At 34.1% G+C, this 15,413-nt stretch overlaps 3 protein-coding genes across 3 annotated transcripts; 2 read left to right on the top strand and 1 right to left on the bottom strand.

Annotated features, from left to right (window-relative positions):
* The first annotated feature begins 856 nt into the window (after positions 1-856).
* Positions 857-5,709, top strand: LOC137820280 (uncharacterized). The gene is made up of 10 exons (XM_068624265.1): positions 857-958; positions 1,184-2,193; positions 3,648-3,732; positions 3,857-3,952; positions 4,041-4,193; positions 4,296-4,403; positions 4,531-4,650; positions 4,878-5,003; positions 5,273-5,356; positions 5,452-5,709. The coding sequence occupies exons 2-10, from the start codon at positions 1,205-1,207 to the stop codon at positions 5,575-5,577; spliced, it is 1,887 nt and encodes a 628-aa protein (XP_068480366.1). The 5' UTR covers positions 857-958; positions 1,184-1,204; the 3' UTR covers positions 5,578-5,709.
* A 952-nt stretch (positions 5,710-6,661) lies between these two features.
* Positions 6,662-9,321, top strand: LOC137822380 (uncharacterized). Its single transcript, XM_068627265.1, has 8 exons — positions 6,662-6,732; positions 7,309-7,454; positions 7,554-7,695; positions 7,944-8,248; positions 8,398-8,543; positions 8,626-8,808; positions 8,873-9,064; positions 9,157-9,321. The coding sequence occupies exons 1-8, from the start codon at positions 6,662-6,664 to the stop codon at positions 9,319-9,321; spliced, it is 1,350 nt and encodes a 449-aa protein (XP_068483366.1).
* Positions 9,322-9,529: 208 nt separating this feature from the next.
* Positions 9,530-11,448, bottom strand: LOC137822379 (protein MAIN-LIKE 2-like). Its single transcript, XM_068627264.1, has 5 exons — positions 11,197-11,448; positions 10,746-11,104; positions 10,445-10,568; positions 9,776-10,351; positions 9,530-9,649 (listed from the first exon to the last, which is right to left on the bottom strand). The coding sequence occupies exons 1-5, from the start codon at positions 11,446-11,448 to the stop codon at positions 9,530-9,532; spliced, it is 1,431 nt and encodes a 476-aa protein (XP_068483365.1).
* Positions 11,449-15,413: the final 3,965 nt, after the last annotated feature.

The following is a 15,413-nucleotide window of genomic DNA, read 5'->3' as shown; positions in this document are numbered from 1 at the left end:
TTTTGTTTTAAAATTTGTCTTGCAAAGTTTTGTATTTCTTGAGTTTCCAAGTCCTTGGAAGAGTTGTTCCTATCTCACTTATAAATTTGAGATGAGAATTAGATTCTAAGTTCTTAATTATTTTATTCAAGTGCTTAAGTGAATTTTGGAGCATCTGACCTACGACTTTAAAAAGCTAAGCAAAAATTTAAATAAATAATGAGTGTTTATGCATTTCACGTGAAATGATTCAACTTTTCAATAACGTCACACTTTAGAATAACATGTCACACTGTCCAAATGTTATGATGTTTTGAAGGCTTCAAAACTCTTCACTAATAAAGCATTAAAAATTCTCCTAAAAATAAAGTAATGATTACACATAAATGTTAATGGTCACAAAAGGTAAACCTTACTTAACTCTTAAACCTCACTAAAACAATTGTAAAAGTTCAAACTTTATTAAATCAATTATAATAAATATATTATCGAACTTATTTATTTTTAAAATAACAACTCAAATTTTTAACTATGCACCAGTGAGATATTCAATAAACCATCAAAATTAAAATTGAACATAATTATATGACAATTGCTATTTCAAACAATTAAGTAGTGAACTCAAAAATTAATAGTCAATATTCAATACCTTATTTATAAAGAATATTTTTTTTTATTATTTAAAACTATTATTAGAAGTTAGAGAAATATTAGTTTTATATTTAATTATTTACCATATTTAAAAATAATATATTTATAAAGAATATATTATGCACATTCCTTCCATTTTCAGCTCTAAACATTAAAAAAGTAATTAATTTTTTTAATAATAGAGAACCAAATTCAATAAATTATATATAATTTGATTAAATTTAATAAAGTAGTTTGATACACTAAAAAAACTTAATAAATTATTTTTGTATCTTAATTTTCTCACATCCTTGTAGTAGAACGCGTTTCTTCAAGCTCGGAGAAACAGGTACCTTCCTCTCACGGCCATGTTTTTTCTTTGTTTTTTCAATCGAATTTCTGTTTTCTCGATTTGTCCAACGTAATAATCATCAGCGCGACAACGAAAGCGAACACGGCATGTGTTACCCGTGATTGTGTTTCGCGGGTCGTAGATTTTAGGTTTTTCAGGACCTGAAAAAATCCTATTTTTTTTCCTGTTATTCATTCTTTGTTACACTTGATTGATGAACAGGAAAATTGAAAGTCATCAAGGATGTTAGAGCAGTTACTGATATTTACAAGAGGAGGGTTAATCCTCTGGACATGTAAAGAACTTGGAAACGCTCTGAAAGGTTCCCCCATAGATACCTTGATTCGTTCCTGTCTTTTGGAGGAGCGATCCGGTGCGGCATCATACAATTATGATGCTCCTGGGGCTTCCTACACCCTCAAATGGACCTTCCACAATGAACTTGGCCTTGTTTTTGTGGCTGTGTACCAACGGATTCTTCACCTCTTGTATGTGGAAGATCTGCTTGCTATGGTGAAGCGTGAGTTTTCGCAGATCTATGATCCCAAAAGGACTGTTTACCCTGATTTTGATGAGACCTTTAGGCAGCTAAAGATGGAGGCTCTGGCCCGTGCTGAAGATTTGAAGCGGTCGAATCCAAATGCTGTTGCTGGGAATGCTAAGAAGCAGGCGCAGGGGAACAATAAGTTGGGATTCGAGGGAGGGAATAAGAAGAAGAGTGGTGGTGCGGCGAAGGATGGTGGTGGGGTAGACGGTGGTGACGATGGCAATGGACGGAGGTCTGAGAATGGGCACTCCAATGGAAATTTTGTTGTTGCTAAAGATTCTAACCATAGTAGTGATGTGAATGGTAGACAGAATGGAAGTCCCAATGTTGGGGCTTTTGATGTACATAAGCTTCAGAAGCTTAGGACCAAAGGTGGGAAGAAGGTAGTAGTAGATACGGCTGCAAAGGCCTCAAAGGCTGAGCCAAACAAAAAAGTCATAAAGAAAAATAGGGTGTGGAATGAAGCTGCTACTAAGGAAACAAAATTGGACTTTACTGATCATTCTGCTGAGGATGGGAACAGGAACATAGATTATGTGGTTGCAGATCAAGGTGAAAGTATGATGGATAAAGAAGAGATGATTAGCTCGGAAAGCGAGGAGGAAGAGGAGGAGGAGGAGAATGTGGGAAATAAGAGAAAGCCTGACTCCAAAAACAAGGGTTGGTTTTCATCCATGTTCCAGAGGTAAGGCAATCGTGTGTATTCTTTATGTATTTTCTACTTCCCTAGGGTCATTGTTTATCTTTTGTTAAGGTGTCTGAGTATCTTGCTTGAATGATCTGTAGTTTAACGTGTGTGCTATATTTCTATTGATCTATGGATATGTTCTCGCATGCTGAAGTCCTCAAAATTGATTTGTGACTATATATTACTATGGGTTTGTGCAGTATTACTAGTTTGCTGCAATATTGCATTGCAAATAGAATTATCTTCTGTAAATTTTCTTTAGTTGGAACCTTATTGGTGAAAAATCAGCTGAGTATCATGGAAGATTTAGCATTTTTATATACATGTATTGTCAAGAAATCCTCTTAGTTCACTTTGTAAATTGTAATGCGATTAGGTGTTTTATCACTTTACCAAAAAAATTAGGAATGGAGGTAAAAGAGGGGAACAAAATAAATAGTTTGAAAGTTGCTGTTGTTCAGACCACATGATTCATTGTAGCTCAATAAATTTGTCATTTCTAAAGAATAGGGAGTGGAGCACATATTAAGATGAAAGGTTAGGAACAATTGCAATTAAATGTCATCTAGGTCTCAAATTAATTTCTGTCTTATATGTTCTTGAGATTAATAAAAATTTGTTAAGTGTCTTTTGAATACAATTTGTGTGATTAAAGAAGCAAACAACTTAGCAGTGTTCAAAGTTCATATGAAAGGCAAAAGTTTTGCTTTAGAATCAATGAAAGAGGAATTTACGACTAATGAAGAAGATATAAAATCAAAGGAAGAGCATGAAGATGCATATACCTTGAAGAAGATAATGAAAAGATGTAGATGAAGAACCACCTTTCATCATCAATCAAAGGTTCAATGTTACTATCATGGAGTCCACATGAAACAATGAAGATAAAAGAAGGAATGCTCTAAAGAAGGTCAAATTGAATGAAGATGTGGTCTCATTCAAGAAAGAGAATGATAAGAATAGCCAACAAAAGAAATGAAGAAAACTAAAAAGAGGAGAATCAAATTTTTAAGTTGAAATTCAAATTCCCTTATATATTAAGGAAAGGAAAATATATGCTTAAATATCTGTAATTTGAATTTAAACAAGTTAGTTTTTAGGAGTTTAATTTTTATGTTTCAACTTTTAAAATATTGATAGATAAAGGGAAAGATATTAGGTTATTGCCTAGATTTAGGAAGTTAAGATTGTGATAGTTAGAATTTGCTTTTTTGTTACATGTTTGTTCTCTATATATAGAGCCCATTAATAAAATATTGTTGTAGCTCCTCCACATAATACATCTCTTATCCCCTTCTAAAGTATATTTTAAAACATAAAAGCCAACACAGCTTCTGTCCTTGACGGACTAAAGTAAAAACTTCTTGTTTACTTTTTACACTTTTATCTTGTATTTCCATCATTTCTCTAAAATGACTAATTAGAATATTTTCACATATCCCCGTGTGCAGTATTGCAGGGAAGGCAAATTTGGAGAAATCGGACTTAGAACCAGCTTTGAAAGCTCTAAAGGATAGGCTCATGACCAAGAATGTGGCACGTATTTCTACTCAACATTCAACAGAATTATTTTTCTTTTCTTTTTCCTCTGTATATCTTAATGGTTATCTGTTGGGTTCTTTACTTAGCCAAGACTGTTTGCATTCTATGTCTCTTGTAGGCTGAGGAGATAGCTGAGAAACTCTGTGAATCAGTTGCAGCAAGCCTTGAAGGCAAAAAGCTGGCTTCATTTACAAGGATATCTTCAACAGTGCATGTTGGTTTCTATGGTCTTTCATATATGCATGTGTTGCTGCCTTTACTTAACATTCATACTAATTATATACTCAAAAATACTTCTGTAGGCGGCAATGGAAGAAGCTCTTGTTCGAATTTTAACTCCTAGACGTTCTATTGATATACTGAGGGATGTGCATGCTGCCAAAGAGCAAAGGAAACCATATGTTGTTGTATTTGTTGGTGTTAATGGTGTTGGAAAATCTACTAATCTAGCTAAGGTGGAGTGAATCATATTGTTTCTCAATATGATTGAGTTTCCATATATAGGGCATTCCTTTTTTTACTGGAATTACGGTGATTTATTGTGTGTCGCGTTGTAGGTTGCTTATTGGCTTCTGCAGCACAAGGTCAGTGTCATGATGGCTGCCTGTGACACATTTCGATCAGGGGCTGTTGAACAGCTGCGGACCCATGCTCGGAGACTTCAGGTTCATGTCAATTTTACTGCTTAAAGATTGATGTAGTTCTATAACCTTCATATTCTTAATTTTCCTAGTTCATGGCAAAGTTCTTTAGTAGAGGCATGCATATCTTCTTACAAGTTCCTTGTTTCAGATACCTATATATGAGAAGGGGTACGAGAAAGATCCTGCCGTTGTTGCAAAAGAAGCAATTCAAGAAGCTTCGCAAAATGGTTCAGATGTGGTTCTTGTTGATACGGCTGGTCGTATGCAGGTACTGATGTAGTTATTATTTTGGTCACGAATCTGATTTATCAGATTTTTGGGTCATGTATATGAAGATCGCTGGCATACAAATGCTACGAAACTCCAAAACCGACATGCCTGTTTTTGTTCTTTTCTTTTAGTGAGATGGATGATGGAACCATAAACATTATATAGGATGGTGTTTATTTATTTGAATGTTTTTTCTGTTCATCTGACCGTGGCAGCTGGTTTCAGGATAATGAACCACTTATGAGAGCACTGTCAAAACTCATCTACCTTAACAATCCAGATCTAGTTCTATTTGTTGGAGAAGCACTGGTTGGTAATGACGCAGTTGATCAGCTTTCAAAGTTCAATCAGGTTTAGTTCTATATTTGCTCTTACCCAGCTAAAGCTTTTTCTTCTCTTACCTTTATGATTTAACTAGACTATAATGACAGTGCAAAGATATTTTACACTGTCAACCCAATCGAACTACACAATTGAAAATTTAAAGTATTGTCTTATATAATAACCAAATTTAAGATGATTTATAATTGTTTAACTGTGTAAAGATATATTGACAATATATTAAAATTAAATTCTATTTTGTTTCTATATTTAACCCCAACTGTTTCATGTCACCTCAGAAATTAGCGGACCTCGCAACATCACCTAACCCAAGATTGATTGATGGAATCTTGCTCACCAAGTTTGACACCATTGATGACAAGGTACATGAATTCAAGTTTTTTTTGAAGAAAGTATGAATTTTTGATTGACATGACATGGTAGTAATAATATTGTTTACCATGGTTTCCTTTTTCAGGTAGGAGCTGCACTTTCAATGGTTTACATTTCTGGAGCTCCTGTTATGTTTGTGGGCTGTGGACAGTCTTACACTGACCTCAAGAAACTCAATGTCAAATCAATTGTGAAGACTCTTCTTAAATGAGGGGGCACAAAGTTGTTTATTTTCCCTTGAAATCATGTATACCTGTAGTGTGTTTCTGTTTGTTGAGGAACTCGTTAATCTCGTTGATCCTGTTACTTTGTGAGGAAAAAACTAAGTGGCTTTGACTTTTGATGTGTCGTTTGTTTAGATTAAGGTTATATTTGGTCAGTAATTGCCCTTGCTTTTGGGTAGGGGTGAGAAAAAACCCGAGAATAGACCGAACCATGAACAATCCGAAAAAACGGCTAATTATGGGTTCAAACGAATTAAAATTTGAGGGCTTTTTCTTCTTGTGCCCTCATAATTTAAAAAAAAACTATATTAAATTTAATAAAAGCAATTTCTGGATTTCCTGGCTTGGAAAGTTTTTAGAATAAGTTTTCTGAAATTTATATAACATGATTTCTGAAATAGAATGTTTTATACAAGTTTTTTAGGACATGTGAAATAGATGAAAAAATAGATTCTAGAATGAACTTTCTGAAACAGAATTTTCGTACAAACTTTTCAGAAGACAGAACTGAATGTCTGGAATGTAAATGATAGTTCTCTTAATGAGGTGTAATTAGTAATTAAAGGATGAAAAAAGCAAAGGTCAATTTGAGTTTAAACGGGGTAACATTTGAGGGTTTCGGTTATGGGGTTTTTAGACAGCTTCTTCCTGCACCTCCATGATTTCTTCGGGCACCTCCATAAAGTTTAAAAATACCAAAATTATCCTTCAGTAAAAAGATAAAAATGAAAATATTGTTTGTCTGCTAGTGAGAAAAAGGAAGTTACTTCGTGTGTTGGGGTGCATCTGGAGCTTGAGTGGTGGTGGTCCTTGAAGTGGTGTTGGAGGTGGTGCTTGAGAAGGTGGTTGAGGTGGTGCACGGTGGTAGGTGGTATTGGCATTGGCACCGTTGGTGAGGTACATTCTCATTCTTCTGCCTTAAATAAATATTTCCGCATTAGTTAATCCGGTGGATCCACGGATCACATAATCCGCTGCTTAAGTAAAGCGTTTCAGATTAGATAACTTTTGTGCATACCGGATCTAGAATTTGCCAAAGTCATATTTCTAGATTGTGTAATCCGGTACCAAATGAACTATGGATTACACAATCTGGAAGTGATTTTAGAACTTTCAATATGTCTTGCGTATTACGTAGTCCGGTACTCATTTTGCTATATGAATTTCAATTACGCATTACACAATTCGGAAGACATTTGGAACATCAAACATGACTTACGAATTACATAATCCGGTAGTCATTTTGCTGTGAAAATTTTGACTTATGGATTATACAATTCGGAAGTCACCTGAAATGACTTATGGATTACGTAATCCAGAATTCATTATGCTGTTAAAATTTGACTTATGGATTATACAATCCGGAAGTCAAGTTGTCAATTACAAAATCTTATGATATTTTTGTTTTGCATATGAGAATTTATGGAAATTATAATAAAATAAAAATTTATGTTTTATGAATAAAGGTGTAAGTATGGAAGAATTAATGAATTTTGTGCATCAACATGGATTGTTTGAAGGGGACTATGGTATCCATTTTACAACATATGAGGTGAATAAAATTTCATTTCATTTATGTTTATTGCATTATAATTTGAAGAAGTGATTTTGTAATATTGTTAGAATAACTTTGTGTAGGTGTTTCCTTTGCGAGAAGACTTACTTGAATGAGTCCGTAGGGTTGGTTATGGACTTGGTTTTGTTATTGTCATTATTAGGTCTGACATAGCAAATGGTAAGCAAGGGAGAAAGACATATGTCTTGTTAGGCTGTGAAAGGGGGGGTAGTTACAGAAAGTATAAAGATGGTTTGGAGGTTAGTGTAACCGGTACTCGAAAATGTGAATGTCCTTTTAAATTGCGAGGTAAACCTATTGGAAATGGTCAAGGTTGGGTACTTAAGGTAATATGTGGTACTCATAATCATGATTTGTATGATACCTTAGTTGGTCATCCATATGCAGGCAGATTAAAAACGAATGAACATTCAATGCTTGTTGATATGACTAAAAGCATGGTTAAGCCAGGTAACATTCTACGTACTTTGAAGGAGAATAATGAGGATAATATGACAACAATAAAGCAAATATACAATGCAAGATACTCGTAAAAGAGATCAGTTAGAGGACCAAGAACTGAATTACAACAGTTAATGATGTTGTTAGACCGTGACAACTATCTTCACTAGAGTACGTGTCATGAGTCTTCAAATATTGATAGTGATATTTTTTGGACTCATCCTGATGCTGTGAAACTCTTGAATGCATTTAACATTGTATTCTTAATGGATACAACTTACAAAACAAACAAATATCGACTGCCTTTGCTTGAGATTGTTGGTGTAACTTGTACAGGTTTGTCCTTTCTGCTGGTTTTGCATTCTTATCTAGCGAGAAAGAAAAGAACTTCATATGGGCATTACAAAAATTTAGAGGGTCACTTTTGACATCACATGTGGGGCCTGAAGTCATTGTTTGTGATAAAGATCTTGCTTTGATGAATGCCATCAATATTGTGTTTCCTAAAACAAGAAATCTTCTTTGTCGGTTTCACATCAATAAGAATATTAAAGCAAAGTGTAAAATGTTGGTAAATTCTGTCGAGGCTTGGGAAGTTGTGATGGATTCATGGAAGACTATCATTGACTGTACAGAGATTGGTAAATTTGATGAGTTTGTGAAAAATTTTGAAACTATTTGTTCACCATGGCCATTACTTTTTGAATATGTGAAGAACACTTGGATTATTCCGCACAAAGAAAAGTTTGTCAAGTGTTGGACAAATTTGTTAATGCACCACTTAATGTAGTTAAGACAAAAGGATCTCAAAAGAGTCAAGGAAATAAATTTCAGAGGACTACAAAATGCACCCCTTCATATTTAGAGCATGTAGATCGCATCCATTTTGTAAATGATAGTTCATCATCTTTGAAGACTTGTAAGGGAAAGGTTAAGGTTCATGCTATTGAGATCAATTCAATTCCCATGCTTGATCAATTTCATCCGAAATGTCACCCTTATATTTTGGATGTAATAGATGTTAAAGCTGATGGACATTGTGGGTTTCGTGCTATTGCCTCATTGTGAGTCATGGCCACTCATCATAATGGATTTATTCAAAGAAATATCTCAGTGGCGTGAAGAATACGCAACATTGTTAAGTGGTCATCAACTAGTAGAAGATATCAAGAGGTCCTTACTAGTGGATGAGTTGTCAGTGGTAAGTCCATATTCATAATTAATTGAACTTGTATGCAATCTAATTTCATTATTGCATTTTGCAGGCTAGTGTTGAAAAATGGATGACAATACCGAATATGGGATACTTAATAGCAAGCATATACAATATTATCTTAGTTTGTTTGTCATTGAAACAAAATATTACTATTTTTCCATTGCGTACTGCACCCCCTGCCGATGCTAGTCTACACCGATTACTATGTATTGGTCATGTGTATGATTCACACTTTGTACAAGTAAGGTTATTACTCAACACATTATATATATAAATATATATATATATATATATATATATTCCTTTGTTTGCTAATTTCCATTTGTGGTGCAGGTAAAATTGCTTGATGATTGTCCCATACCTATCGCTGACATTTTATGGTGTACACATTGTTACCCAGAGGCAAGGTTATGGTCATCATATTACATTGCTCGGATGCAATCTTTTACCCAATTAATCAGTATTAGCCCGACATATGTGAACCTTGGAGACGATTGATGTAAACATAATTTATTATGTCGGTTTCTGATGCATAATTTATTACTTAAGTTCTGATTCATAATTTATTACTTCAATTTCGATTCATAATTTATTCGCATTTATGTCAGATAAAAAATAAAATAACAAACACTATAACATAAATTAATTAAACCATATTGTACACATACAAAGTTACTATCATTACAATCATGTAATAAAAAAAATATCAACGACGTCCACGAACATTACGTGATCGTCTCGTGTAGACTGCCCCGTCATCTGTCACACTCCGGGCTAACTGCAGCGCTGCCTCCGTACTCTCATATGCGTCAGTACCTTCAGTGACCTGACGACAATCTATCATGCGCTGGAGGATACTGACAATGCGCCTAAATATACCATGCACCAATTTCAAAATAAATTAAACTTGTTAAATATATTGTTTAATCACATAACAATAAAAAGAACTTACCGCATGTGCACGCTCATCTTGAGACGAATGACCTGCCTGCTCAGCATTTGGACTACGAAGGCGACGACGTGGTACAACACTGGGTCGATCTCCAAGTTCACCTCTACGAATGTATGGGTGTGATACCGTCTTAAACCAAGACATGTACTTAGGAACACATGCAGATGGACTAGAAGCAACTCTCAAACCTATCACCACGTGGTGATCAAACTGCAACCACCTTTGATCAAAGACATGTGCACCGGGAGCCTCAGCCGCCATCGGTGATGATGGAGTGCTCTGCTCGTACCCAAATTGGCGCAAAACACGCTCGGGCATATGTCTATGTGATAAGCTGCCCAATCGCAAGTGACCCGAGAATAAATAAATGGTCTCAAATGGTCTGCTCAATCTATGGTCCTCATACGGAGTCCAGATGATGTCATCGTGTGTGACGACATCCAACTGCACCCGCACATCACCAACTGCGCAAATCTGATGGGCAACAATATACCGTGCTGCCCGCGGGTGTACATCGTCATATGAGGGATTAATATCCCTTCTTTCCATGCCCGAGAAGTGCTCATAAGTCCATGCCTACGTAATTCAATCATATTAATTATAAAATATTTAATACAAAACATTATGGAATGTAACATGTGATTGCTAATTATTTGTATGGTTTCATACCTGAACCAGTGTCGCATAACTGGCCAACTGCTTCGTGTTAAAATAAGATGCATCCCCCAACTGCTCATATAGATATGTAAGTGTTGCTGCTCCCCATGCATATCCATGACACATATGTAGATTGCTGAATAACAATAAGTACGATATAGATACAGAGGTGGCACTTTTATCTGCAAAAATAGTGCATCCAAGCAGATGCAACAAGTAAGCCTTGGCAGCACACTCTCAAGCCTCTTGAGCGCAACATTCCTCATATATATCTCGAAGTCAACTCAATCGTACGTGGACGCCTCGACACTGCCTCATCTTAGCCTTCCCCCGAGTCTCATCCACCCCTAGTAACTCAACTAAAATTGTTGCAGCTCCGTTGTACTCTAAGGGCACATATGTTGGGAATTGACCCAAAATGGGGAGGTGTAAAAGAGATGACACATCATCAAGTGTGATGGTCATCTCACCTACGGGAAGGTGGAAGGAGTTTGTCTCCCGATGCCACCTTTCGACAAAGGCTGAAATCAATCCCTTGTCACCCACTTTATAACTTATATTGCACAAACTAAACAATCCGAAATTTTGTACAAGTAGCTCAATATTAGCATGAGACATCCCAAATTTACGTAATTTCCTACCGTGAGATACCAATTTAAGTTCTTCCCGATCCTAATATAAATTTTGTATATATTAAATATAATTAAATAAAATTAAACAATAATTAATAAAGATAATTTAATTGAAGGTTTTTTTGTTCTTACCTCACCCTCCCAAAGCTTAACAACAACATGGTCAGCAAAATTTACCAGTAAAGACATATCAGAAGGTCCTCTAGGAAACCCTTCTTCCTGGTCTACTTGGTCATCATTCTGTAATCCTTGTTCATTGTCATTATCAATATGAACATCATTATCAATCCTTTCCTCGACACCACCTCGGTTTCTTCTACGGACGAATGTCGTCGGTCTTCTGCGATCATGATCCTGAGATCCACCACCTCTAGTTTTAGCCATGTCTATCCACAAAACAATTTAAACTTCAATTATTTACAAATAATAAATAATATAATCATGAATTTGTGTACATAATATAAAATTTTAAAAAAAAATTTAACAAGTGGGTTGGAAACTAAATACATAACAAAAACGCAAAATCACAAAAATGCAAACTTTGTAAGAACACTACAGGATTACATAATCCGAAACACACACACAATGTAAACCTAAACCGGATTACGTAATCCAGAATTACTAAAATACCTAAACCGGATTACCTAATTCAGAATTACTAAAATAACCTAAACCGGATTAAGTAATCCGGTATTACTTTACATTCACAACTATACCGGATTACGTAATCCGGTGCCTATTATGAAAAAATGCAGAGTACCAGATTACACAACAAACGGATTACAATACCGGATTATACAGCAACAGGTTTCAAAAGCAATGCAAAATCTGGAAAATTCAACTTACTAACTTGTGAAGAGGGCACTTTGGATGTGTTAGTGATAGAGAATGTGGGTTTTAGAGAGATTTGAGTAAGAGAAAAAAACCTTCGAATGGGGGTGTGGAGCGGCGTCGCTGGAAGGAACAAAAAGAAAAGGCACGAAAGTGAAAGTGGAAGTGAAGGTTAGGTAGGTCAAAGGTATATTAAACTATTATTTTAATTTTTTAATATTTTTATTGAAGGGTATATTAGTAAATGTACTTTTAGTATGGGGTGGGAGAAGAAGTCATGGAGGTGCAGGAAGAAGCTATCGGTTTTTATCCCATATAAAACTGTCCAACCAATAACCATTTAAGGGTGTTTCTTCCTGCACCTCTACACTTTTCTTCCTGCACCCCTACATTATTCAAAAATACTGAAATTATCCTTTACAGTTTTAGGTGTTTTGGAATAGTGGTTCCGTAAACAAAAGATATTTTCGAAACAGAAAATTTGGAAGACAAAAAATAATTCCAGAACATTTTTTCAGAATGCATTTTTATTTATTTCTGGATTTAAAAATCCAGAATTCATAAAACATATTCCAAAGACATTTTGGAAATATTTCGAAAAGAACTAACTATAAGTCATTTTTAAAGGGAGCAAAACAGTCTTTTCCTAAAGTGAGGGGGTGTAGGAAGAAATTTGTGGAGGTGCGGGAAGAAGTTGCCACCATTTAAGCATGATGGTGTGTTCCTGGTAGTGATGACTTCACACTAAGAGAGCACCATTCAGGAATTTTAGCATCAAGATTTAGAACAAGTCTCAGTCTGTTCATAAGTAGGGATGTACCTCTTCATAAGAGTCAAATCCGAAACTCTTAATCTTCAAAATGTACCATATAAAATACAATTTCTGTTTTTCAGATCATTCAATAAGTTTCACTCAATGCTTCTTGAAAGTCTAATATGAAAACTAAAAGGAAAAAATAAGAAAAATTGTGATTTGTTTGTTTTTACATTATAAGAGTGTCATAGAAAAATATGGAAGTACAAGAAAAACCCCAATATTACATGTTGGAGGGTGATTGTGGGACTGTTCCCAAATTTTTAGTAATTGAAATGATAGATAATTGTTAAGGAATAACTTACTGGGTCATCTACAGACGAATATCAAACAATAATAAAGAAATCGAAAGAACAATTAAGACAACTAGACATTAATGAATACTAAATAAAACATATAGAGAAATTTAACGTGGTTTAATTGAAGCGTTAAGTAATTGTAATTTACATAACAATCAAAAATTCATTATAACAGATATTACAACTCAAAGTTTCTCTCAATGAACCATAAATGGTTAGTACAATTTATACAAGATCCTATTTATATATAGAAAATAATTGTAACTTACGTAAATCACACCAAAACGTTGGAGAAGACATGTGAACATTGCTTCATCAACTAAGCTCGAAACGTCTTGTCAGGTGGATTCTGAAGAAAAAATGATTCCTTTTTAGAAATACACCAAGAAGCACTTCGAGTTATGACTATAATATTAAGATTTCGAAATAAAATAATGTCCCATCTTTAAAAATGGAAATATCTTTTTGAAATAAATCAATTTAATAATATATATAGAGAGAATATTAGATCAAAAGAGATTATATTCATATTAATTATTATCTTGCACTTTATAAGTTATGGACTAACATAACATATAAATAATAGAAACAAAGGAAGTTACAATTGATACCCTCTAACGCTTTAAAGACCGACGCATAAAGAAGACATATGAACTGGTCAAGACAAACGGTCTTGTACCATCAGACGTTCTTAAACTATTAAACAATCTACTACACTATACATCCTAAGACACTTATCCAATATTTTATTGCGCCAATCTTCATAAACCTCCACCTTAGTTCAATAAAAAATTTCTGAATGATAAAACACTTAATGCCTTTAAGCTCATCAAAGGCTTACTCACTAATATAAGTTGGATTAAATTCAAATAATGAAAGAACTTACTACTAGGAAAAAAATTTGTGATCATATAAGAGGGATTATGATCCATTGAGACTTCACCACCTTCACAAATCCTCTAACAATCTCTCATCTTATATAATATAGTTTGACATCAATGTGTTTAGTTCTTTCATGGAAGACTTGGTTCTTATATAATTGTATAGTGTTGATGTTGTCACAGTAGATAGTGACAATTTGGTATTACATTTTTAGCTCTTTGGCTAGCCGAAGGATCATAGGGCTTCCATCACTGCCTTTGTCATGGAAATATACTTTGTCTAAATGGTTGACAAAGTCATTACGTTTTATAAACTACCCTTCTAGCTGATAGGAATATCACAAACATTAAAAAAATAGTTCGTGATAGATTTCCTTGTGTCCAAACACCCAATAAAGTTCAAGTCAACAAATCCTTCTACATTTGTTTCTCTAGTAGTTCATGTAGCTCTACCATACATCAAGACTCTTCCAAGTGATCCTTCAAATAAAGAACAATCCACTTAAGAGCTTGCAATGAACTCGTCGAGGATTATACATGAACCTGCTAACAACACTCACAACGTAAGTTATGTTAGGGTGAGTCTAGTCCATCACATACATAATAGAATCAACTATATTAGCATATGGAATACTATCCATATAGTTATGCTCCTCCACCTTTTTCGGAGATTGTTCATGACTTAGCTTATAATGAGATTCAAAAGGTGTGGATACAAGTTCAGGTTTGTCAACCCAAACTTATTAAAGAATTTCCTTCCTGAGAGGTATATTGAGGCAAGTATAAACCCAAACTTAGCATAACTAACCTTACATATTTCTTCTATTACATCATAGTACAACATTGATGAGCTACAAGATTTTCATCTTTTGAAGTGGAGAATTGCATCAATTCGATTTTAAAGAGTCACTCCACTATTTTGTATTGTACTTTTTTTCATCCAACAATTTTATATAAAATGAACAATTGTTGATATCATGATCGATACAACAAAAGACATCAAATTTCATTCCATTTGCCAACCATATCAATGTTTCAGATGCTATTGAATCTTTCAAGACCTTTACTTTAAATCATGGCATGAAAGTTGTATTATACTTTATCAACACTGATTTCTCTAGTTGTCTTAGGTTCCTTTCCTTCAAAAATTACTTTATAAATAAATAAGATATAACATCATTTGTGTTATTTAATATATACATAAATGCTTGCAACATAATAAAAAAATGGTATATAAAATTTACGATATAATATTTTTTTATTGTAAACCATAACAAATTACTTATAAGATTAATTATCTTAGAAAAAAAGTTGAAATCCAATAATTCACAACTCCTAATAATTTTATTTTTGATTATTGAGTCTACACTTAAAATAAAAAAAATTTAAATATAAACAAAGAATAATTTTGGTTGAGTCCTTTTCCCTTTATTTGTTTGGTTGGAATAATTGTGTTTCATCAAAAGAATTATTCTAAAAATAGTATTTCATCTTTAAAAGTCATAAAAATAATTTCACAAATGT

Source organism: Phaseolus vulgaris, chromosome 9, assembly GCF_000499845.2.
Source record: "Phaseolus vulgaris cultivar G19833 chromosome 9, P. vulgaris v2.0, whole genome shotgun sequence".
NCBI classification, from domain to species: domain Eukaryota; kingdom Viridiplantae; phylum Streptophyta; class Magnoliopsida; order Fabales; family Fabaceae; genus Phaseolus; species Phaseolus vulgaris.
Note: the sequence above shows the minus strand (reverse complement) of the source record. Positions and strands in the feature narration are given on the sequence as shown.

Bases quoted from the DNA above. Each gene is read 5' to 3' on its own strand.
- LOC137820280 (XM_068624265.1), top strand. From the start codon at position 1,205: ATGTTAGAGCAGTTACTGATATTTACAAGAGGAGGGTTAATCCTCTGG. The intron at 3,953-4,040 runs GTTGGTTTCTAT...ATACTTCTGTAG, and splicing joins GGATATCTTCAACAGTGCAT to GCGGCAATGGAAGAAGCTCT. The intron at 5,004-5,272 runs GTTTAGTTCTAT...ATGTCACCTCAG, and splicing joins AGCTTTCAAAGTTCAATCAG to AAATTAGCGGACCTCGCAAC.
- LOC137822380 (XM_068627265.1), top strand. From the start codon at position 6,662: ATGAACTATGGATTACACAATCTGGAAGTGATTTTAGAACTTTCAATA. The intron at 7,455-7,553 runs GTAAACCTATTG...ATCCATATGCAG, and splicing joins ATGTCCTTTTAAATTGCGAG to GCAGATTAAAAACGAATGAA. The intron at 7,696-7,943 runs GTAAAAGAGATC...TAACTTGTACAG, and splicing joins ATATACAATGCAAGATACTC to GTTTGTCCTTTCTGCTGGTT.
- LOC137822379 (XM_068627264.1), bottom strand. From the start codon at position 11,448: ATGGCTAAAACTAGAGGTGGTGGATCTCAGGATCATGATCGCAGAAGA. The intron at 10,569-10,745 runs GCAGTGTCGAGG...ATTGTTATTCAG, and splicing joins CGGGGGAAGGCTAAGATGAG to CAATCTACATATGTGTCATG. The intron at 10,352-10,444 runs GTATGAAACCAT...TGAATTACGTAG, and splicing joins GTTATGCGACACTGGTTCAG to GCATGGACTTATGAGCACTT.